General features: G+C 35.8%; 1 protein-coding gene across 4 annotated transcripts in view; it reads right to left on the bottom strand.

The window, feature by feature from the left end:
- LRRK2 (leucine rich repeat kinase 2) overlaps nucleotides 1–22098 on the bottom strand; it is a 62203-nt gene that overhangs the window by 22549 nt on the left and 17556 nt on the right. For 3 of the 4 annotated variants that reach the window (XR_012580130.1, XM_014275943.3, XM_026790294.2), the window contains exons 11-31: nucleotides 21351–21457; nucleotides 19556–19685; nucleotides 18869–18993; nucleotides 17105–17238; nucleotides 15424–15568; nucleotides 15003–15142; nucleotides 13521–13649; nucleotides 13263–13433; nucleotides 11774–12029; nucleotides 11354–11542; nucleotides 9858–9979; nucleotides 9037–9106; nucleotides 8366–8586; nucleotides 7615–7865; nucleotides 6315–6463; nucleotides 5464–5557; nucleotides 4253–4439; nucleotides 3687–3868; nucleotides 2921–3150; nucleotides 1786–1913; nucleotides 521–739 (exon numbers count right to left, since the gene is read on the bottom strand). Coding sequence is in view for 3 of the 4 variants with exons in the window: in XM_014275943.3 (XP_014131418.2) it covers nucleotides 521–739; nucleotides 1786–1913; nucleotides 2921–3150; nucleotides 3687–3868; nucleotides 4253–4439; nucleotides 5464–5557; nucleotides 6315–6463; nucleotides 7615–7865; nucleotides 8366–8586; nucleotides 9037–9106; nucleotides 9858–9979; nucleotides 11354–11542; nucleotides 11774–12029; nucleotides 13263–13433; nucleotides 13521–13649; nucleotides 15003–15142; nucleotides 15424–15568; nucleotides 17105–17238; nucleotides 18869–18993; nucleotides 19556–19685; nucleotides 21351–21457 (3379 nt within the window). In the remaining variant the exon portion in view is untranslated. Of the gene's footprint in view, nucleotides 1–520; nucleotides 740–1785; nucleotides 1914–2920; nucleotides 3151–3686; nucleotides 3869–4252; nucleotides 4440–5463; nucleotides 5558–6314; nucleotides 6464–7614; nucleotides 7866–8365; nucleotides 8587–9036; nucleotides 9107–9857; nucleotides 9980–11353; nucleotides 11543–11773; nucleotides 12030–13262; nucleotides 13434–13520; nucleotides 13650–15002; nucleotides 15143–15423; nucleotides 15569–17104; nucleotides 17239–18868; nucleotides 18994–19555; nucleotides 19686–20623; nucleotides 21305–21350; nucleotides 21458–22098 lie in introns of those variants that run through there. The other variant, XM_026790295.2, reaches the window with a different exon arrangement.

The raw sequence follows: 22098 nt of genomic DNA, 5'->3' as shown, positions 1-22098 counted from the left end.
AAGTGCAGATATTCCAGTCTAGGAGGATCACTCAGTCCACAGGATCTTCCTTTCCTGCTTTAATTCACTTTCCTCTTTATAAAAACAGTTTCACACTATGTAAACTAAAATCAGTAAATGAGAAATCAGTTGGTTTTCACAAACCACAACATTCTATTTCCTGTCCCCTGAAATCTTGCAATACTTACTGTAATTACATGATGCTGCCCAAGAAATCAAGGTTTTAATTAAAATTCTTTGTAAGACAAAGATGGCTTGTTTTTCATTGAATACTTGATTTATGGCCGTAGTGCTTGAAAACAGAACTTGGCTGGTATTTTACTAAGTTGAATTTTTTGGGAAGAAAATCTAATTAAAACAAACCTGGTGAATTTCCTTCATTATTTTGCTGCGCTATTATTTTATAGAAGGCAAGATGACTTTGGTACCACACAGTCATTTATTTAATTACGCATTAATATTCAAAAATGCATTCACTTAAGTAAAACAAGGATGTTTTCAACAACAGTATGTATCTCACCTTGAAGTGAAGACTCTCCTTTATGATGATTTTCCTAAGTCTGATGATGGAATCAGATTCTTCTGTGGCATTGACAAAGTGGTAATCCTGGATTGCTGGGAAGCCCCGCTTGTTCAGCAGCTCTCTGGTGATTTTACTCATGCAGACCTTACGTTGCATTTCATCAGAAACATCCAGATGAGTGCCAACAAGAATCACAGGGGATGTTGATGCTCGAGCCTGATAGTGAGATCCATGCTATTTATTAACTCAACAGCAAAGGTTGATTTTAGAGTTTTATATTCACATAAAATGTGAGCAATTTAGTCAAACATTCAGAGAGCTATTTCAAAAGAGAAATATTAAAAAATTAGCTTTTTCCAAAAGGAAGGAGTGTACATCTGTATTTCATTCTTTGCAGATTAACACTGTTGGCAGTAAAATAGAGGGACTTTTTTTTAAGAACATCTAACAAAATGGAATAGAAAGAAATGGTATTTTGCTAGCTGTCTTTGGAACAGGGCAGCAGGGAAACATCAGCAGGTACTGCACAGCAAAGGAGAGCACATCAGAAGTGATTTTCATCAACACTAAACTGACTGCTGTGTCTTGTATTACTGCCCAAGGTGAAAAGAGTGGAAAAGACAAGTTCATTAACAGGAACAGTAAAGAAACTCTTTATGTGAGTGTATTGCCCAGTCATGGCTAAGCATTCTATAAAAGAAAAGACAAGTAATGCTCACTCACCATGGAATGGCTCCAAAAATGGAGATAAACACTTATAAAAAAATGACAAATACACGGCAGGTTCTCAGGTCAATCTGCTACCATAGTTCTGGAATAATTCCTATTAATAATAGGATACTAAGCATACACTTAATAGCATGGTTTCAGACCTGTATCTATCTATGAGTTTTAAATTAGTCTAATTCTGATTTCCCCAAAGTTTATAATGGTGTAAAAGAAAAATGAAGTTTAACTCATTATTTCTTTAATACTATTCCTTTCTTATTTTTATCAGTAAATTTAAAATATTTCCAGAATATGCAAACTATTCTTTTGCTAATCACTTTGTACATTTTAAGACCAAAACGGTGCTGATCATGTCTTTTTATGTCTAAAATTACTGTCATTTCCAATACATGATGTATGTCAGCTCTTGTTTAATATTACTGTTCTTATTTTTTGAACTTTTTTTTTCTTCTTCCCCTATATAAATATTTATGGTTAATGTGCTGTTCACCTACAGCTCCCTGGAAAGGAGAATTCCATTCTTCAAGTCTTACCTTGATGTTAAAAAGCCATGGCTTCATAGCATCCACCTCTGCTTGTCCTTTGCTGAGATCATAAACAGCAAGATACAAAGCCCTCTGGGTCATGAAATGAGGATGGGTACTGTAGAACTCCTCTTGTCCTAATGATCAAAAATTTCCATTGTTTAGTACTTCCTTGACTGAACATCTGCAGGTCACAAAAAGGCAGAGGAACACATGTCCCCAGACCACGAGTTCAGAAGTGAAATTAATGTTTGCAGAACTTTATATAAATTCACAGGAAACCATAAGAACTACAAATTTTAGGAAGGCACTCTGTGGTAGCTCACAGATTGAAGTGTAATGTTTAAACACACTGGTTTTATATCAATGTAAGATTTAACTGGATAAACATGGTTGCTGCATGGACAACTTAAAAGGTTGTGATTCTTTTAAAACCTCAATACTGAATTTCTCCCTCACTCTTTCCATTCCCTTTACTTTCTTCCTTTCCTTTCTCCTATACTTTCAGCAACTTCACATAATAAAGCACTGAAAATTACAACTAAAGCTGGCCATCCAGCTTGAATGGCACTGATCTGTGCTTATGCATTGTGATAGACCTTTGTAGATGGATAGTATTTAAATGATGACAGACATCTGTTTAAAAATAACTTTTCTATAGCCTCAAACATCCCTGGATTGTAGAAGTACTTCTTTATTCCCACAAACTTAGAAAGGTTTCCAGAAACACAAGGCTCAAAGAATCATCCTAAGTGCTCTGTTGTCTGTGACCTTGCAAACTTGTGATATTGCAGAGCCTATAGAGACCTGGACTACAAAATGGAGAAACAGTTTAATGAAAGATTCCTCTGGTGATTCCAAGCAGTTTCTTACTCTTCTGAAATGATTATTCTAAGTATTAGAGTTGAAATGAGTGGTCAAACAACATTTGGCGATAAGAAATTCCTGAGGCTTTATATTAAATTTGAGGGATTAGCTGCTAATTTACAGAATCCTCTAATTTATAAGTGGTCATTGGACTTTGGGTGTATGTTTGTGATTCTAATGTCCCCAGTCTGAATCACCACAGGCTGACTCTAAGAATAATTAATGCATTAAAATGTTAGAAAAGACAATAGGAAAGGAAAATAAACTCAGGAAATACCTCCAAAGTCCCACACATTTAATATAAGCTCCTTCTTCATTTTGCCTTTCCCTTGAATGATCCAGTCTTTCACATCAATGCCTACTGTAGCTTTTGGAGAGCCCAGTTCTGTTCGTTTGCTTCTCATGAGCTGTTGCAGCAGGGTGGTTTTCCCACTGCCAGTGTTCCCAACAATCATGAGCTTCATTCTGTTGTAAGGCACTGCCTTCTTCAGTCGCTGCTGAAGAAATCTGGTAGAAAAAGTTTGCAAACTCACAGAAGTGTATAACAAAGAAAAATATGAACAGAACTCAAGAACAAAGAAAAATCTAGAACCATACAATTTTCTTCACATTTTTAGTATCTGATAGTATTTAGTATTTAGTATTTGATATTACTGTTCTTTTAACAGTCTACTCCAATTTCTGATTTGAAAGCTAAAGTTTAATTCAGAATATGTCTTTTTTTGCTTTGTAATTATCCCAAAATTGTGCTCTGTGCAGTGCACAGAGGAACTGGAGAACACAATAAACATATTACAAATAATTGGTAAGCATCACTTATTGCACAGTTTGTGGAAGCATCAAATTCAAGAGGTAATAATAGTATAGTCTAAACCACTCTGTTATCTGTGTGTGTTGTTATCATAACCTCCCACACAACAGCAGGCTGGATTTCATATGAAAAACCAGCATGTCTTTACAAACCAGCATGGTATTTCCTCAGTGCTTACTGCAAATCCCAAGAAAGCAAACCAGGAATATTCAACAACAACAGGGCAACAAACCTGATAATGTCTCTGGCTTTGCATCCCACATGCTTGAAGTCTAAATTAAGATGGAGTCCTTCCAAAGGAAGATCCCAGACTTTGGACAGTCTTCCCATTTCATCAGGAAAGAATCTCAAATCAGGATTATGACTTACATCCAGAGAAGTCAAGTTCTCTAGGAAGCCAATCTGAGGAGGAATCTAAATAAAAGAACATTTAATGGGCAATTAAATGTTAAAAAAAGGAGGAACATGAATACATTAATTATTTAACAGAACTAGGTATTATTTTTACTGCTGTAGTTCATTTCTTGTAATAAACAGGCCTAATATCCTACAGTAAGAGAGAAAAGACCTTATAAGTAATTCAGTATACAAACTGAGTATATGACACATTCCAGGCAGAAAAGCTGAATAGCATATAGCAATTTTCCTTCACAGAGGAAGGAAATATTTGCACTTACATAACACTTCACTAACACAATGCACTTGTATGAGAGGTGACACGAAAATCAAATTAACATTGAAAAACTGCATTCAACTGAAAGCAATTAAATTTTCTTGAAGCAGAATCTTACACTTTACCTCCTTTAACTTGTTGTGGGAGAGGTGTAGCTTTTCTAGCCTAGACCATGCACATGCCTTTTCACTCAAGTCCAAGACATCTATTTGATTATGATTAAATAACAGCTCCCTTAAATTTAGTGATTTCCAGTGCATCGGTCCAGGCAGGCTTGTGATCTTGTTTTGGCTTAAATCTACTGATCTCAAACTAAAAGCATGAAAATAAAAAAGAGAGAAGTTAGCAAATGAAAAAATAAAACCCAGATTAGTTGAAACCAAAGCTATATTAATTTTTAATAAACAAGTGGATTAGCTATCAGAAGAGATGGTTTTCTGACTGAAATCCAAATAAAGTAGATATACTTGTATGCAAATACATGTATGTGCAGAAATTACATAGTTCACCTAGACCTATTGGACAAGTTTATGTTACTATGAAACATGAAGCACACAAAATTGCATGCAACACCTTCCTGATTTGTTTGAGCTGTGAGATGTAGAACCTGAAAAACGCATTTTTTCAACACATCCATTAAATCTGCAGCTGTGAATGTTAGCATGCTGAAATTGTGCAATATCATGGTAATTTCATTAATATAAACTCCCATTCTGTGGATCTGCTCTCTCTATGGTAATGAGAGCACTCTCATTTCCCCACACCTATTGGATCACCCCTTCCAAGCACTCCCTCCACAATCTCATTCTAGTGATCTGTTAAGGTCAGCAACTTTTATAAAAAAAGCAAAAGTCCAATTTTCACATAAGCAATGCTTTGAATGTATGGCAAAATAAATGTCACATGTTTATTCACCACAACTCCTTCTGGAGGAAGTGTTTTTCTTTGAGAATAAGTATCTCATGTCATTTAGGAAGTGAAAAACTAATCTCAATAGTCTTGTGCAAAAGTCTGCAGAACTAAAAAAATTGCTGATATATTTTTATTGTTGGTTCCAAGAAAATATGAGAATTCTATTACTCTCAATTAAAGAATTGTCAGCTTCAGCTGTCAAGGAATATATTTTCAACCACAGCAATTTGAATCTGAGGAACAGAATTTTTCAGAATCATGAAGAAAATGTGACTAATTTGTCTTCAGTTTAAAAGCTACCAAGTTCTGGATTTACCGAATGAGGATTCCCTGAAAATCAGTAAACCATGCAAAACAATTTTGTCATCAGATTTTCTTTATCAAGAACTTGACATTAACATCAATGAATAAAAGAGTAACTTACTGTGGTAGAAGAAGAATAGCTTCTGGAATATTAATAAAACAATTCTGGGATAATTTTAAACTTGTTATGCTGGATGACAAGTCAGGTATCTTTTCTAGAGAGAAAAAGGGGTTAATCCTATGATTTTGAGAATGGTTTAAATTATTTTAAAGTCTGGAGTTTACACAGACTAAAAGGTCAGTCTATCATTTTCATACGAAGGTATCACCTACCAAAGGCACAGTTCAAATCCTTTTTCTTAAAGCTTATTAAAAACTAAAGTCCCAAAATTAATTAACATATCATCTTTTAACAAATTATACATTGTTATCCTTCATCTCCTGGTGGCATTAAACACCAAAATAATCTTACTTGCAGTACTTTACTGTACTGCAAGTACCAAACTGAACACAGGATTTGAGGTGTGGCCTCACCAGCGCTGAGCACAGGGGGACAATCCCTGCCCTGGTTCTGATGGTCACACTGCTGTTTACACAAACCAGGATGCATCTATATATTTCAGTACAGTACTAAACCTGCATTAGTACTAGATTTGCAAGCTAAATCTCAAGGACTTTCTCTTCCTTGAACCTTCCTCAGCAGTGTGTACAATCTCAAGTGCACTCAGCCATTTTTACAGCATCCACTCCAAACTCAGGAACAAGAGGAGTTGGGTGAGTCAGATCAAATGACTGGAAGCATGCTCTAGGCTTCAGTGATCACAAGCTGATGCTTAGGAAACTCTATAAACAAGGACTAGTATTTGTTTTACTCTTTTCTGTCCTTCCAAGACTCCAAATGTTGATGGGCAGAGGAATTTTGTGACTTGGAATAATTTCTAGAAGGTGAACCCTATTTTAACAGATACTTACCAAGAACATTCATCCTGGCATTGAACTGCTCCAGTTTTGTACAGCCCATGAAGACATTCTCAGCAAGGGATGAAATACTGTTCTTACTAATGTTTAAAATTTTCAGGTCTTTCAAGCATAGGGGTGAACATAAGCATGAAATCTTGTTTCTGTGGGAACAACAAGAAAAAATAATCCATTTAGAAACTATTAGGTAAAAGGTGAAAGTAGTGTTGATCTGACAAAATCATCCTTACACCAGTAAAGCAAAAAGAAGACTTTATATAGATAAAGACTAACCAGTCAGCAAAACCACTAGAACATGTGTCAGCATGGAATAACATGACTGGTATTAAAATCAGTTTAATTAATTTGGAGATCAAGTGTCAAAATGTATTGCAACGTTTAATTTTCTGATTACATACTGGAGCTCAATCCCATGCAAAGAGGACTGCTGCATTTGTGAGAGGTTCTGTGTACTAAAAGTATCTGCTTGCAATATTACAGAATTACTAACAACCTACGAAATTAAAAAAAACTTCCTGTATGGAATGCAATTCAGGATGAGTATATAATTTTACACAATGTAGTCTAGGGAGAAAAACACTAGAAAGAGGAAGCGAAAGATCCCGAAAATATAGAGATAAAAGATCCATCCACTGTTATGCCAGGGTAGTATTACTAACAAAGTTCACCATCTGATTTAGCACGAACTGTAGGAAATGAATGAGACAGCCTCTGCAGTTTACAGAGCTATCACCAACCGCATTCTTAAGAATTCCACATGGGTATGAATTACCTCACTAAGAAATATGATAATAAGTGCTGGCAAACAAAAAGCTACATGTTTTAACCTGTTTCTGTGGCTTAAAACATATCCATACCAATACCTAAAATTACATTACTACTACTACTTCCAGAAAAGCTTTTATGCATATGAAATACCGTGGAAACTGTACTGTGTATGCAGAAAACCTAATTGAGTGTGTCAGACTACACAGCCCTGTGGATTAATAGGGTGGAGCAGAAAGAAACTGAACTACAACTTATTTAGTATGGTAATGGAACAGCAATGCTGTTTCATCAGATTCCAACAGAATCTAGATTCCAACAAGGTCCAAAGTCATTCCCATATCTTGTACTTTGCAATCCAACTACAAAAACTGTAGCAATTTACACATTTGGAAGACAATGGCAGTGTTCCACCGGTGACTAAACAATCCTTTCTTTACATGGTATAAAGAGTCATCATTATGCATGACAAACCTATTATTTCCTATTATGTTTATTATGCTGCAGTCCATTTACTCATGCTACTCACCCTTCCAGCGAGAGCTGCTCCAGATTTTCAGCAACACTTGTAAGAAATTCAGGAGTGCACACCAACTGATTGTATGAAAGGTTGAGTTGCTTTAGAGTTGGACATCTGAGGTTGGGATCCAGAGCAAAGGAAGGGCCGATGTCATTTCGTGAGATGTCGAGGTTTGAGATACAATTCATCCTCAGTAAGTACGGCGGGAAAGCCGTGAATCGGTTACTGTGCAAGTCCAGGTAAGTCAGGCATTTCAAGTTCTGAAAGAAAAGGATCATTTGTTTGAAAAAAGTTAAAAGAAAAGATGAATTTATATGTTTGCAATTGAGTTATATTTTTATACAAATTATAGATTTATTTATATTTATCTCACTATGTAAAAGTAGGAGAAAATAGCGATCATACCAATGTAACCTATAATGTTTTTTACAAAAAACTATAGGGCATTATTCAAAAACAATTAGCTCCATTTATTAAATTTAAGATATTAATTGCCTGCAGTTCCATTGCCATTATTATGCTACTTAATATCACACATCTTAAAGCAGTTCTCTGCAGTAAATTACTTTAAACAATCCCATGAAAACACTTTTTTTCCTAATGAATCCACTGAATGAAAGTTGAGTAAATGTATGAGCCATGTTCTTGAGTAATATTGCTATGGATACATTATTACAATATATATGGATTACATTATTAGATATCAACACTTTATTTTAACTAATTTCAACTAGTGTTACATAAAATTATGCAGAATTACTTCACACAGTTGTTCTGGAATGTTTGTAAGAGCATTTTGGTGGAGCTCCAGTTTCTCAAGGTGTTCCAGACGACTTATTAAGCAGCTGTTCTGGCTGATGGCATCAATGTTCTCCAGCTCATTTGATGAAAGATCTAGTGATTTAATATACTCTTTCTCTGAGATCAATGAAGAAAGACTGTCTGATGATCTCATATGTGATGACAATTTTGAGATACTTTCTATTAAAACAAAAATGTGAAAATACCATTATTTAATTTATCACTATCACTTAGGTAAAATTACAATCATTTAGCTTGGGATCTAAAGATGCAGAAGAGAGTGAATGTTTGGATATTGGTTAACATTCAGATCCATGAAGAATTCTATTAAGACACAGAAATTTATAAGACAGTAGGGAAGGGGAAGAAGTGGATGTTAATGCACTGCACAACAGAAGGAGCTTTTGAAAGCTAATAAGGGCACTCATTAAATTTTATTGCCTACATAAATTATTTGTGGAGTCCAAGAAATAAAAATCTCTATATATGCATCATTTGTACTTTACAGTAGTATTTCCAAAATGTATCCTCCTCCTAAACAAATACATAATGTGTCTCAATCTTTGCATGCTATGCTTGTGAAAGCATTAAGACTGCAAAATCTGTTATATAATTGTACAGTTTACTTACTGGGGGATTCATCTGAGAGCAAGAATTTTCGTCTTTGTTTCAGTAATGGTTCATAATCTGAGCCAGGTCCCTGCAAAATCCAAGAGAAAAAGCATTTAGGAACATATAAATGTTCTGAAACCATCCAAATTCAGTAAAACTTTTTTAATTGTGATTTCTTTTGATCAGAGCTTATAGGGAGAACACAAAAAAACCCATACACTTGAACTCAAAATAACAACAGGTCACATCTTTAAAAAATATATTTATCCATGAAATATGAAAGGATGGTAGATTTAAAGTGCAATGGAAGTCGTGCATTTCTGGCAACCCAGAGTGACTTTCACTAGGGTGCAGTAATAGAATGGAGCAGAGTATTACAGAACATAACTTTCTCTAGGAAAGCCAGTCCCTCCAGTTTCCCTTTACAGTTAATGGAAAGAGACAAGGTCCTTCCAAAGGAACCTGACCTCTATTCCACCAATTTGTCCTCTTATGTCTCCTTAGAGAATCAGTGTCTCTCTATTGATCATTACTGAAGATCAGCTTCACTAAGGGGAAGTTAATTTTTTGTGACTGGGCCCATGATCCCTGTATTTCCATTTGAACACCAGACTGGAAATCTGAACACTTCAAAAGGGTGTCTACTCATTAGTGATCATAAATTTTTGCTGACAAACTCATCCACACAGTGCACCACAGCAGAAGGAAACATTGAATGGCAACAGTGAGACAAAGCCCATATGGTTACATGACCTTTCCTACCACTTGATTATTAACAATTTTGGGGCAGGCTATGTAGATGGACTTAAAAACCTGGAATGAGCAGGGATCTGACTTACCACAGAGTAGGAATGTCGCATCAAAGTAGGAGAACCTCTCTGACATGCCATTTCCCTACAATATAAATCAGCAACTGCAATGGAATTGGACTTCTTTTTTGTAAAAAGTAAGCCTTCACTTCCTTGAACACAAGAAGAGAAATAGGTAAGAAAATGTATTTAAAGATGAGGCTCAGAATTCAACTGTACTATAGTTCTGACATACAAAGAAGAGATGCATTTCAAAATCATCAATACTGGCAGGATCTCACTGGCCAATTCTGTGTGCAACAGGCCAAGGAAGTTGTCTGTGTGTTTTAGAGCAGAGGGGCCAGACTCACTTGACATTCTTCAAGTAAGACCTGCAGGTGATTGCAGGACCTGCACTGATAATTTATGATACAAAATTTCCATTGGGTTGGGTTTATTATGCATGTTTCATAGCACATGTTTCTGCTACTTCAGTGTAAATAACTTTTTAAATTGAAAAGAGTTGTATTTCAATAGATAAATTTGCACTCCCACATTTATTGAGAATGAAACATCAAATGCCACTCAGGATTTGGTGATTCAGGAGACATTTGGTGTCATTATCTGAAGATATTTCATTGTTCCTCTTCTCAAAGCTACTTTTAAAACTCCCAAAGCTACTTTTAAAACTCCTGCATTTTTTTATGACAACAACTTTTCTACATGGGACAACAAATAAACCTACAGAAATTAAAAGTGGTGCTGAATGATATAAGGACAAGAACAAAGCTGAATAAAAAACTTCCTTAGGATTCTCTGATTCCAAAACTCAAATTCTTCATCTGTGTTGATTTTAAGTAACCAGCTGTTCTAAAACAAGTGTAACATTTGAACAACAAAAAGATACATTAAAATTTAAGGCTACTTTCTTTGGTTGCTGGTATAGATACAAATGCTGTCTTTCTGTAAGTTAAAGGCATTCAAATGTCCTGGTTACAAAGAATGGTGTTGGGCTGAACATAAACCTGTCATTTACACTTTCAGATCAATTAGTTATCTTTGGGATAGGGCTTGTTTCAGCTACTTTATTTGTTAATAACATACACCTCTATACCAGATCGGTTGTATGAACCGATTTCTAGATCACAATTCGTGACTGACTTCATGATGAGACAAACTGGGCTCTTGAAGCTCTTGCTTTTTGTCATAGACTATAAAGGCAGCTCAGAAAAAGACAGAAAAAGTCAATCAAATTTCAGTTGCAAGAATCTTACACTCTCTCTCTCTAAGAAACTTAATGCATGACAAACTAATTCTAAATGTATAACTGTAAAATTCTTCAAGGTCTTAGTTTTGTGCATGAAGCACATACTCACCACAAACTATTTTCCAATGCTACCTCAAACAAAACTTTAGATAAAAGTTTTTTTCTTTATGGGAGATGTTAAATCTCAAATACAACTAAATAACTGATTTATGGCTATAGTCTAGCCCTAGTACATTAGATTTGGATTATAAAAAGCAAAAAAGAAAATAAAAACAATTACCTTCACTATCAATATCATCACTCAAAGGAAAAATACTGTCCACTAACGGGTCAGGTATGAAATTCCAGTCATAGTTCCTGTCCACTCCATCTTCAGACAAGTTTGGATCAGAGGAGGCTCTTGATCTATCCTCTGAAATATTCTTCATCTGGAATTTGAGCACCATCCTTGCCAGGGCAGAACCTGCATCTATATGTACAAGAAATGGAAAAGATAAAATAATCTCCAAGAAATCCAAGTAGCTTCAAAAAAGAACAAAAATAACTTGATTTGCTTTCAAGTTTTGCCAAACTTTTCATAGCAAGCTGAATGCTATGAAGAGATTCTCAACTGAAAATTTTCAGCCAAAACACATTCATAGTATCATCAGAAGATATTGACACATTTTCTATATTTACAGCAATTTCTACATATACTCACTCTGTTTTCTTGTTTGAGTAAGTTTATCTGGGAACAAAGGAATGAGCCAGGAAGGCTCTAATCTGCCAAAACCAAATCCTCCAAGACAAATACTGCTGTTGGTGACATCAAGGCTAAGTTTCTTTAAGAGCAAGCTGATGATATGGCTGTCTCCTCTCTTTATACTGATGGTCAAAGCACTCCGAATGTCCTGCTCTCGAGCACCACTGGCCAGTAACAATTCCACCAATTTAGGATTACTTCCTTTCTCACAAACCTAATAGAGAAAAGCAAATAAAACAAACCAAGCATATGAAGCATTCAAGTAACAGCTCAGACTGCATTAAGATGCTTGTCTCAAATTCAGAGTGACTTTATTTTAAAGATTGTGTCTCTTTCTCAATTATGCAATTCCTTACTCTTTTGAGCATATGCCTGCCTAAGGTGCCTGAGTACCAATTATAACTTTCATGAAGGCTTTGCCCAAATGTATCAGATGCTTTAGATCTGCAATTGTAATTCTTGTCATGAGTGCACACAATTTTCAGGTAGAAATGAATGGTAATTTATCTAGTTTGGTTATTGAATGTGGCTTATTGCAACTTCATTTATTTATGTGTTTAGTGGAAAATAGACACTTAGGGGTTATCATCGGGATATTTAATGAACAGGCAACAATAGTGAGTCTCATCAAGCCTTGTCTAATGACTCTGAGCTCAGCTCTGCTGGCTTTAACTACCTGAAAGGAGGGTGCAGCCAGGTACAGATCAGCCACTTCCCCCAGGCAGCCAGTGACAGGACAAGAGGACATGGCCTCAAGCTGCTCCAGGGCTGCCCAGGCTGGACATCAGGAAGAATATCTTCACTGACAGGGTGGTTAAGCATTGACACCTAACTGGTGGAGTCCCCATCCCTAGAAGTGTCCAAGAAACAACTGGATGTAGCATTTAGTGCTCTGGCTTAGTGGACAAGGTGGTTTCAGCCAAAATTTGGACTTCACTATCATGGAGGTCTTTTCCAACCTTTATGTTTCTATGGTTCAGTCAGCTCCTCCCAAACCCCAAGTCTGTGTTGCTACACAGACCAGTGTTAATGGTGAATATTAAAAACATTTTCTAGAAATATTTTCAGTTACATCAATAAGTGCCCTGTGGTTTCCTACACTGATTTGCCTACCTCACACTCTATGAAGGGATGGCAGGTCCAAACCCAGCTGTGCTTCATCACCCACAAAGTTCTACTTCCTAATTCCCTCCAGGCAGAATAGGTGGGGTTCTCTCAGACTATTTAAAACTTCGACACTGAACCAAAATAAAGAAGTGCTTATGCAAATCACTTAAAAAATTAAATTTAAAGGTGGCCACAGTTAGCAAGAAGCACTGGTGAGCATGTGGGAGCAGCATCTCTGTTCTCTGTGCTCAGCCAAATAAATATTTACACAACAACAGAAAGGAACCCAAAAGCACGAACTTGTAAGCAATAAAATTGTATATATATTTCCATGTATTACCTGATAGATCAAAGAGTTTGTCTTTGTCTTCTTATTAACATCAGCTCCCAGTAAAAGTAAACATTCAGCCATAATACTATTGTACTCCATACATGCTTTTTCCAGCATTGTATTTTTTAACTCATCATTTTCAGCTATTTTAGCAAAACATCTACAACACAGGCTTTGAAACTGAATGGAAAGACAAAAAAAAATAAAAGTTAGGACAAAAAATCACCAACATTTTTCAGCTGTGGAACTGTCAGAGAAAAAAGATACCTGTTGATCTCGCTGGTCAGTGAAACACATAGACATCTGGTAGAAAATGACTGTGTCAAATGATTCATTTACCAGCAGCTTTGCAAAACAAGGTGACAAACCAAGAATTGCCAAGATTGCCTGAAATCCCTAAGAACACAATGAGAACATTGAAAGAAGTACAGTGTTAAAAAGTGTTACTTTAAAACAGGTCATGCAACAAAATGAAATTTCAACCAAAAAAAAATTAAAGCACAAATTTTGTCTTATCTCTAAACATGGAATAGTTAACAAATAGGAAAAGTCTGGGAGAGAAGGCAACAATAGCAGGTGTCTCTGTTTATATAGCTGTAGTTTCATGCTTATTTAGCTGATCCACTTAAACAGATATTAACTGACACTTTGAAAAGTCAAATATGCAACATTATATCTGGCAACATCCTGCCTGGCAGTGACAAATGTACTTGTGATTTCCTGAAAATGTAAAGAGGAAACAATCTCCTTCTAACGACATGGAATGAAGATACATCCCCTGTTCCAGTGTGCTGCTCTGTAATCGCTGAATTTTAAAAGAACTATTAGACTAAATGAAAAAATTAACAGGTGCATCTAATAACTAAGAAGAAATACAAAATTATCCCATGATTCTGCAAGTAAAGTTCACCCAGAAGGATGAACTGGGTAAATTATGGACTCTGTCCAAACCCAATTGAAACTAAATCACTTAAAGTAACTTCCTTATTCCAGCATACTGTTTTTATTTCTCTCTATTTTGGTTGCTAAGCTAAATGTGGAAAGGCCGGGCAAAAAACAGCAGCAGAGAAGGGAGACTGTATTTGCAATATTTTCATATTCATATGAAAGAGAAGTATAGAAACTCTCACAGAAAGCTGATGTCACATGCACATTCTATCCCACTAGAAAAATGAAACTGGTAACAAACAGGGAAAACTTCTGAAGCAGAGGAAACAGAACTTTACACAAGGATTAAATGTGTGTTTACAGACAAAGAACTCTCCTTCCATACACTCCTTTGGAGATGTGGCTCCAAAGTCTGATAGTATTCCAGTAATATATTTTCTTAAATACAGTATTCCTACACTAAGTTTATTCCTGGTGACAAGGCTGGGAACTGTTATCTTCTATGACTTCTCAAAGAAGGGCAATCAGCACTCTAATGATGGTTACTTCATGAAATGGTTACAGATTGACAGAATGATGGATCATGACTGAGAAATTTGTTCTAGTTTGCAGATCTCATAAGTTTTAGATAAACATTTAACCTATGCTTACACATTCTGGATTGAATATATGCTTGCAAGAAAACCATCTCTACAACAAATGTCCCAGTTTAATTACAAAGGTTTATACTAAACTAGTAACTTCAATAAAATCAAAATCAAGCAAGTAAAATAAGGAATTATACTTAAATATAACATATTAAAATGATTCTTTATGGTTTTGAGTTTTGATTTCATCTTCAGAGACAGAAATGACACATACATGCATCTGGATTTCAGTGACCTCTTTAAATCGTCGCAGGGTAGAAACCAGAACTGCTGACAGGACGTGCATGGTTGCAATGCACAAACTCCTCCGTGTGATCAAAGAGCACAGAAGACTCAAACCCAAACACTGTATGTCTAGAAGAAAAAGAAATATTTTTCAGACACTGATAATTCAGACATTCTGATGGAATAAGCCCATGATTGAAGAAGTCTTTCAGTAAAATTCCAGAAAGTACTTGCACAAGTTATTACAGGACCAGGCCCAACTGCAGTGGGAGTGAATCTGAGGGCTAGGCAACACTGCAGCCTCCTCTCACCATGCAACCAAAATCACATCCAGCACTAAAGAGAGCAGCAGGTCTGGTACAAACCTCCTACCATGCCATCTCATTCTGCTGACAAAACACCTTCCCTACCTTGCTCATCTGGATACATCTGTAGGGTGTGAAGCACAGTGTCAGTAGCTCCTTGCTGGGTTAAAATTTCCAGTGCACCTGTGCACTCAGCTACAGAACCAAGCAGTTTTAATCCACACTTCTGAATGCTAGGATTTCCAATAAACTAATGGAGAAAAGAAGATAAAATCAGATCAAGATTGTTTTGCTTACAATGGCAACAGAGGAGTTGCTTGTTCTTAAAGCTGCTCTGTAATAACAAGTGAATGCTGTTCTTAAGTGAAGTTACAGCTCATGTGATAATAAATAACAGCTATCACAATTCCAAAAAGATTTTCTTATCAAACATCAGTTTCAGCTGCTCCTAACTTGCCCAGATTTTAATCTTTGATTCTGAAAATATTCCCTAGCTACTCTTCTGATGAAAAATTGGATTTTTCCCCCTCAAATTCTCACTGATAAATTTACACCATTTTTCTAGGTCAAGCAGAGGGAGAAAATCTACTTCCTTTGTGGTTGAAAAGGAAATAATACAGGGTTTGCTTTTTGGTTTTTTTTTTTGATAACTGGAAAAAGTGATGCTGGCAACTGAAAAATATTAAAAGAAAAAGATATGAAGCAACATACCTATTATCATCCCCCCCCTTGAGATGGAGGAAACCTAGATGAGGGCCTAGATCTGTGTCACAGCCATCACAAATCTGCAAAATTACTTCAATGGAGTCATGTCCATCTCTTCCTCCTTATTCTGTCTCTAGTTTTTAATTAAATGTGTCAATTTCTAGCCCTTCTGCCTGATATTGTAATACCCCAAACCACAAACCAGCTGCATTGGAAAATGCAATCAGGATGATCACAAAATATTGAAGACCTTCTGGAGCAAAAATTATTTTACCTCCTTTGTTAACTTCTCTATCTGATACCTTCAGGTCAAGATGTCCTTTAGACACTCTAGAACTATTTCACTGATACATTACTTGCTCTGATTTCTATAGTAAGAGACATAAATTTCCATCACTGAATCTGTTTGGCAAGCTTAAAATTCCTGAGAGGGACTTCTAAAAATATAGGAATTACTACATTTTGATTGTGTTCATGTGAACCTTGAAAACCCTGTAGAGACTGGATTCTTCTGAAGGCCATGAAGAATTCCAATCACTAGGATTTGAGGTTAATTTGCTGTGCAAAGTTCCCAGTTCCCAAAGTTCCCAGTGTTTCCTTTGCATAGACTGAGGCTGCTTCAGCCTTTCATTTTTCAGCTTCTCCTTCAAGGTACTGTGATCATTCTATTTTACAGGGGCAGGGAAAAGTTGAACAGTGAAAAGAAAAAGACAACTGAGTTGTCCACTCAGTTTTATGTCCACTCAGTTGAGCTGTAGGCATGAGGACACTTTTCATAAATACACTAGTCTGTTTTAAGAAAATAGAAATACCAAATAAACTGCACCCTTGAAAAAAACCCTACCTTTTTTTTTTTTTTTTTTTTAATAAATATCCTTTGGAATTACTGTATAAAGAATCATCTAATACACTCCAGAAAATAAAGTAAGAAGAAACTCTAAAATATTAATGAAACTTGGGAGTTAAGATTAACTATATTAAATCAGTAGGAAAATCAATGCAGAACTAAAATGTACAAATGATTCACTGCTTCAAGTGTAAAATAATGACAAAATCCATTAGAATAAAGCTTAAACTATACCCTGTTCAAAGCATTAAGCACCAATGAATGAGTTCCCTCCAACAGACACTGGCTTTTAATGACTTTTCCTGTAAGTGCAAAAGCAGCATCTCCCACATCTCTGGAAGAACCATTCTGGTGTTCATTCTTTGTACCTGCAACAGTGGAAAACAGCCTTCCTCAGAACAGCAGAATTCATATTCTCCTCACCCAATAATAGAATCTAACAATCAAATGAACACTGACTGAACAGGTGACTCAGAGAACATATTCCAGATCTCAGGGTACTTCCAGAACACTGTATTGCAGAGACTGGAATCTCTCCAGATTCACATTTTAATATGAGTACACGGTGCTTGAAAGGAAAATTTCACCAGGTATTTGCTCACTGCTTACTAGGAAAATACAAAACCATGCCAAAGAATCTTCCTAAGGTACACTGCAATCTATTACTTTTTTTTTGAGCCATGTTGTTCCCTGATACCTACTTCAGAATGCCTCTTCCTTCTGGTAAGGAAACACCATAAAGAAGCTATAAAGTATTTGCTCTTGCTCACTTGGCAGCACACCATAGGACAAATTTTACACACAGATGACATTAAGTGGAATGTGAGCATATACAAAAAAAAACCCAGAGAAAACCAGTCTTTCAAATTAACCACGGTAGCATTTGGCACTTGCAGTCAAGTGACACTACAGAAAGTACCCAGAGATCCTTTCAAAGTCACTTCAGCATACATATTTATTGTGATTATTATTTTTCCCATGAATTACTTTTTTATTGCCTTAATAACCTTCAAGTTCCAACATCCAGTTGGTGCTCTCTGTTATTGATTACACTTTAGAAGGGCCTCACTTCCAGCATACTGGCAAACCAAAGTGCCTTGCCTCCATGTCAGAACACATATATCAAATCTAAATCTTGCTCTTCATTGAAAAAAGAGGAAAGTATTAGGATTAGAACTCAAATAATAGAAGTAAACTGAAAACCTGCAATCAGTCTGCATATTGATCAGGTCACTATTTTCAGAGTTATTAGTTTTGTAAATGCTCAGCTCAAACTGCTGAGAGATATTTTCAAAAAGTTGCTCTGAAAAAAAATCAGCACCCATGTCTGTACTCCTACACTCAACATCAGAGAAAAAAAGTAAGATTTATAGCAGTACACCGATGAAGAGAGTTTAAACTTTTCCAAAATTCTAATAAAGCCATAAAATTAATAAAGATCATTTATGCACCCTCTGGATTGTGATAAAGGGTTTTTTTTCAGAAAAGAATTTATAACTAAACTAGTCAGTTTGGTTTCTCCTTTTTGATAGAAAGTAGTATACAACTGTACATTTTACATCTTTAAATATATAGATCACTATCCAGTTTTCATGTTCCTTCCAGGAGACAGTATCAAAACAATTGCATTTTGTGGTACAACAATGTTCATGTCACTGTCATGATTTGCTCTCACCTAAAGGGCATTGATGATGCAAACCACAATGACACTGACAGCTCCACACTCATTCCCTGAGTTCCTTAGAAGGAATGCAGCTAACTCTTCACTGATGAAATCAAGGGGAAATCTGTAGTGATCAATTTGGTCTGCTACCTTCAAGACCTCAAATACTTCCTCCATCTCGTATGTTCCTAAAGACTTACACCTGTTCTCTGCTATGTACAGAACTGCAATAATTTTTGAAGTCCCATTAAAGGCTGTCTCATTAGATAAAAAAGACTAAAACCCAGCTATCTGATTCTATTTTCTAATTTGGTGTATGCCTTTGGATGACTTACTGGGCATCATGAAGTGTAAAAGGACTCGAAGTGCTTCCAGTTGTACAGAGAGTGATTTTTCATGTTTCCTCATGGCTTTTACAACTTCTGATACTGCTACTGTCATTACATCCAGATGAGGGAAACTGAAAGTATTGTTCATAAAATAAATAAAAACAATGCATTTCCAAATTTTACATGTATTTGTCCTTAATTAACACTCTGTGATAACCCTTTGGAAGACTATAAATCTGAAACATAAATTAAACTGTGGTACTTTTCCTCATCATAGCAAACTATTTTCATGCCATTCCATTAATTCAGTCTATGTAAATAATTGCATCCTAGCCAACAAGAAATTAATACTAACAAAATGCTATTTTAATAATCAGAGGCAATTTTGTGGCAAATTTCTTATCTCTCAATGCAATTCAACGTGGCTAACAGAAGGGGAGACCACTCACTGATTGTCTACTTGAATGTCACTGCTCAAGAACCATGAAGGGAAGAACATGCAGCTCCCTACACACACCCCACTTGGGCATTTGACTACAGGGCTTATCAAATTCCTTCCATGTCTTAAACAGGGAATTTGGTCAGTCTGTGGTCAATTGCACTACCAGCCAACAACCAAAATGTCATCACTCTTGGCACAGAACCTCAAAACTCTTCACCATGAAAATGGACATGCATTTCTAATTTTATTACCTTCCTTCGAAAACATGATTCAGAATCCTGCAGGCACTTTCAACCATTTCAGGAGAATGTGGATGTTTCCTCATTATATCCAAAACATTCATATGTATGCCTTTTGCCAGTAGTGTCTTCCTAATATTTACTAAAACACAAAATAGCAAACATCCTATAAGTAAATCTTTCTTTCTGTGTAATTCTCAAGCACAACTGGTTTTCCTCCTTTTTTTTTTTCCCCAATGTTTTCGCCTCTTCAAACAGACATTATAGCATAAATTAAAATGGGAAACAATTTGAGCTGAAGCTGACTTATGTTTGCATAGCTTAATAAAACACCTTATCATTTCTGACTGTCTCATAAGTTTCTATACATCTGCTATTTTTACTTAGGTAAAGTTAACATATGGGAAGAAGAATGTATAGCCTCACTCATATTTCCAGAAAAGTTTATTCTTAAACTTTTTCCTTGTATTTGAATTCTGTGATCATGTAGGAAAGCTAGAGCTTAAAACTTAAAAAAAACCTTCTAACTTCGAAAATGAAGCTTAAAAAATGAACCTATATTTATTAATTCTTTTTATTTTGTTAATTCACTTCTTGCAAATTCAAATATCCAAGCACACATTGTAGCTATAACTGCAATTAATAAAAATTACAACATTATTAAAATTATCATAGTAGCTACCATCAAATCTTGTTATTACCAGTTCAGTACATCCATTTCAGATGGTTAGTTCAAACAATACTGCATTATGCCAGAAGGTTTTACTAAGCTTCTTTTTGTCTATCATTTATGCTGTAAGCACATCCATTCAGGGGGAAAACAAAAATAATAATAATTAAAAAAAAACAAAAGAAGAAGAAAAACTTGCTTTAGACTTCCAGAAGGAACCAGAGGCCCACTTGTCAGTAACATGTCATGAAAGTTCCTGGTATATGACAATAGTATGCATACATTTATGAGATCCATTTCTCAGTATAGGTAAGATATTGATCTCATAAATAATTATAAAACCTTTTCTGTGTTAGGTTTTATGTACTTGGATGGCTCAATAAACTGGTGATAAAACAATGCTTTCTCACCTAGAGAATGGTAATTAACTGCTAGGATTTTTCTTCCTATCTAGCCAGTGGTTTTCAATGTGCAGTCTGCAAACCACTTGAGGTCCATAACCATTTCAAAGGATTCTGTGAAAGTTATCTAATAAAAGCAGGCCAACTGTCAGTAGGCTTAAATACTCTACTCAGGGGTCCACATCTCCACTGAAAAAATTTTGAGGGGGTCTGCAAATTGAAAAAAGTTAGGAAACCATGTTAGGGACACAATCAGGAGTAAAGCAATCTTGTAAACTGTCATGCACATGCTTAACTTTCTACACAATTTGATCCACTGAAGTCAAAAGGACTGTGTTAAGCAAGAAGGTGATACTTGTTGGGCTGTGGTCCTTGTTGGGCTGTGGTCCTTATTCACGTCATTTTTCAACAAATGTTGCTCTTGACGAAATTCAAACATGTGATAAGTATTTAAACAAGCACACAAAGAGAGCACAGTTTTTTTCATGTCTCCTGCTCCAAAAAGTAGCAATTGCAACACATAATGTGCAGAGAGCTTTTCACTTCCTCATATTTTTTGATACTAGCCAACAGTAACTTTTTCAAAGCAAGGAACAAACTTCCTACTTATCACAACAACGTAATATTCTAATCACAGGGAGTACTGAATTCACTCAACAGTACACTAAATTCTCTTTAATATTTTTGCAAAAACTTTCTGCTGAATGAGAAAGAAAAGATGATTAAAGTCCCTTACCATTTTGTTGTGACAAAATTGCCAAGGTGCTAGCAGCTGCCTGAAACACTTCTTTTGAAGAGGAGTGCATCAGCATGGAGAGCATCACTGCTCTGTCTATTGGGAACCTTTCAGAGAGAAACAAATCACTGCACATTGACTGTATTACAGCAGTTACTTCAGAACTGCAGTTCAGTTTCTTAAAGAGGCATTACATAACATAATGAAAATTTCACGTGATTTTCAGGTGATTGCTCTTGGTCTCTAATATGTTTCCAGAGCAACAGCTGACAGAAAACCCTTTCTAACCTATGCAATTTTGTCTAGTCTGAGTGTCACTGAATTCCTTGGAACCATGCTTTCCAAGGGACCTGAGGTCCAGAGGGGGTATGAACAGGCTTACAAAAATTGAGTGACCAAAACTTTAAGGAACTCTGAGAAACAGTTTAAGTAAAATGCAAATTTGTGTGTTATCCATGCCCAGTAGATTTTCCCTAATGAGGGAGCATTCCCTCTATAATGCTTTTTCATCTGTTTTGTGGGAAAATGAGCACTGCTTTTCTATGCTATCTTAATCTTGTCTGTTTTCCCAATTCTTACATTCTTTATCCCTATTGCAACTGAAGACAAAATTCCTCATGAACTGTAAAAATTAGCTTTAATAGGCTGTGTTCTGACCCTTTAGGAAAACACTAGTAGATTTTCCTGAGTCAAGGTTAGCACGCTTTGGAAGAAACTTTCCCAGGTGTGGTTGATCATCATGCATTTA

Source organism: Zonotrichia albicollis, chromosome 4 (assembly GCF_047830755.1).
Source record: "Zonotrichia albicollis isolate bZonAlb1 chromosome 4, bZonAlb1.hap1, whole genome shotgun sequence".
NCBI lineage: Eukaryota > Metazoa > Chordata > Aves > Passeriformes > Passerellidae > Zonotrichia > Zonotrichia albicollis.
Note: the sequence above shows the minus strand (reverse complement) of the source record. Positions and strands in the feature narration are given on the sequence as shown.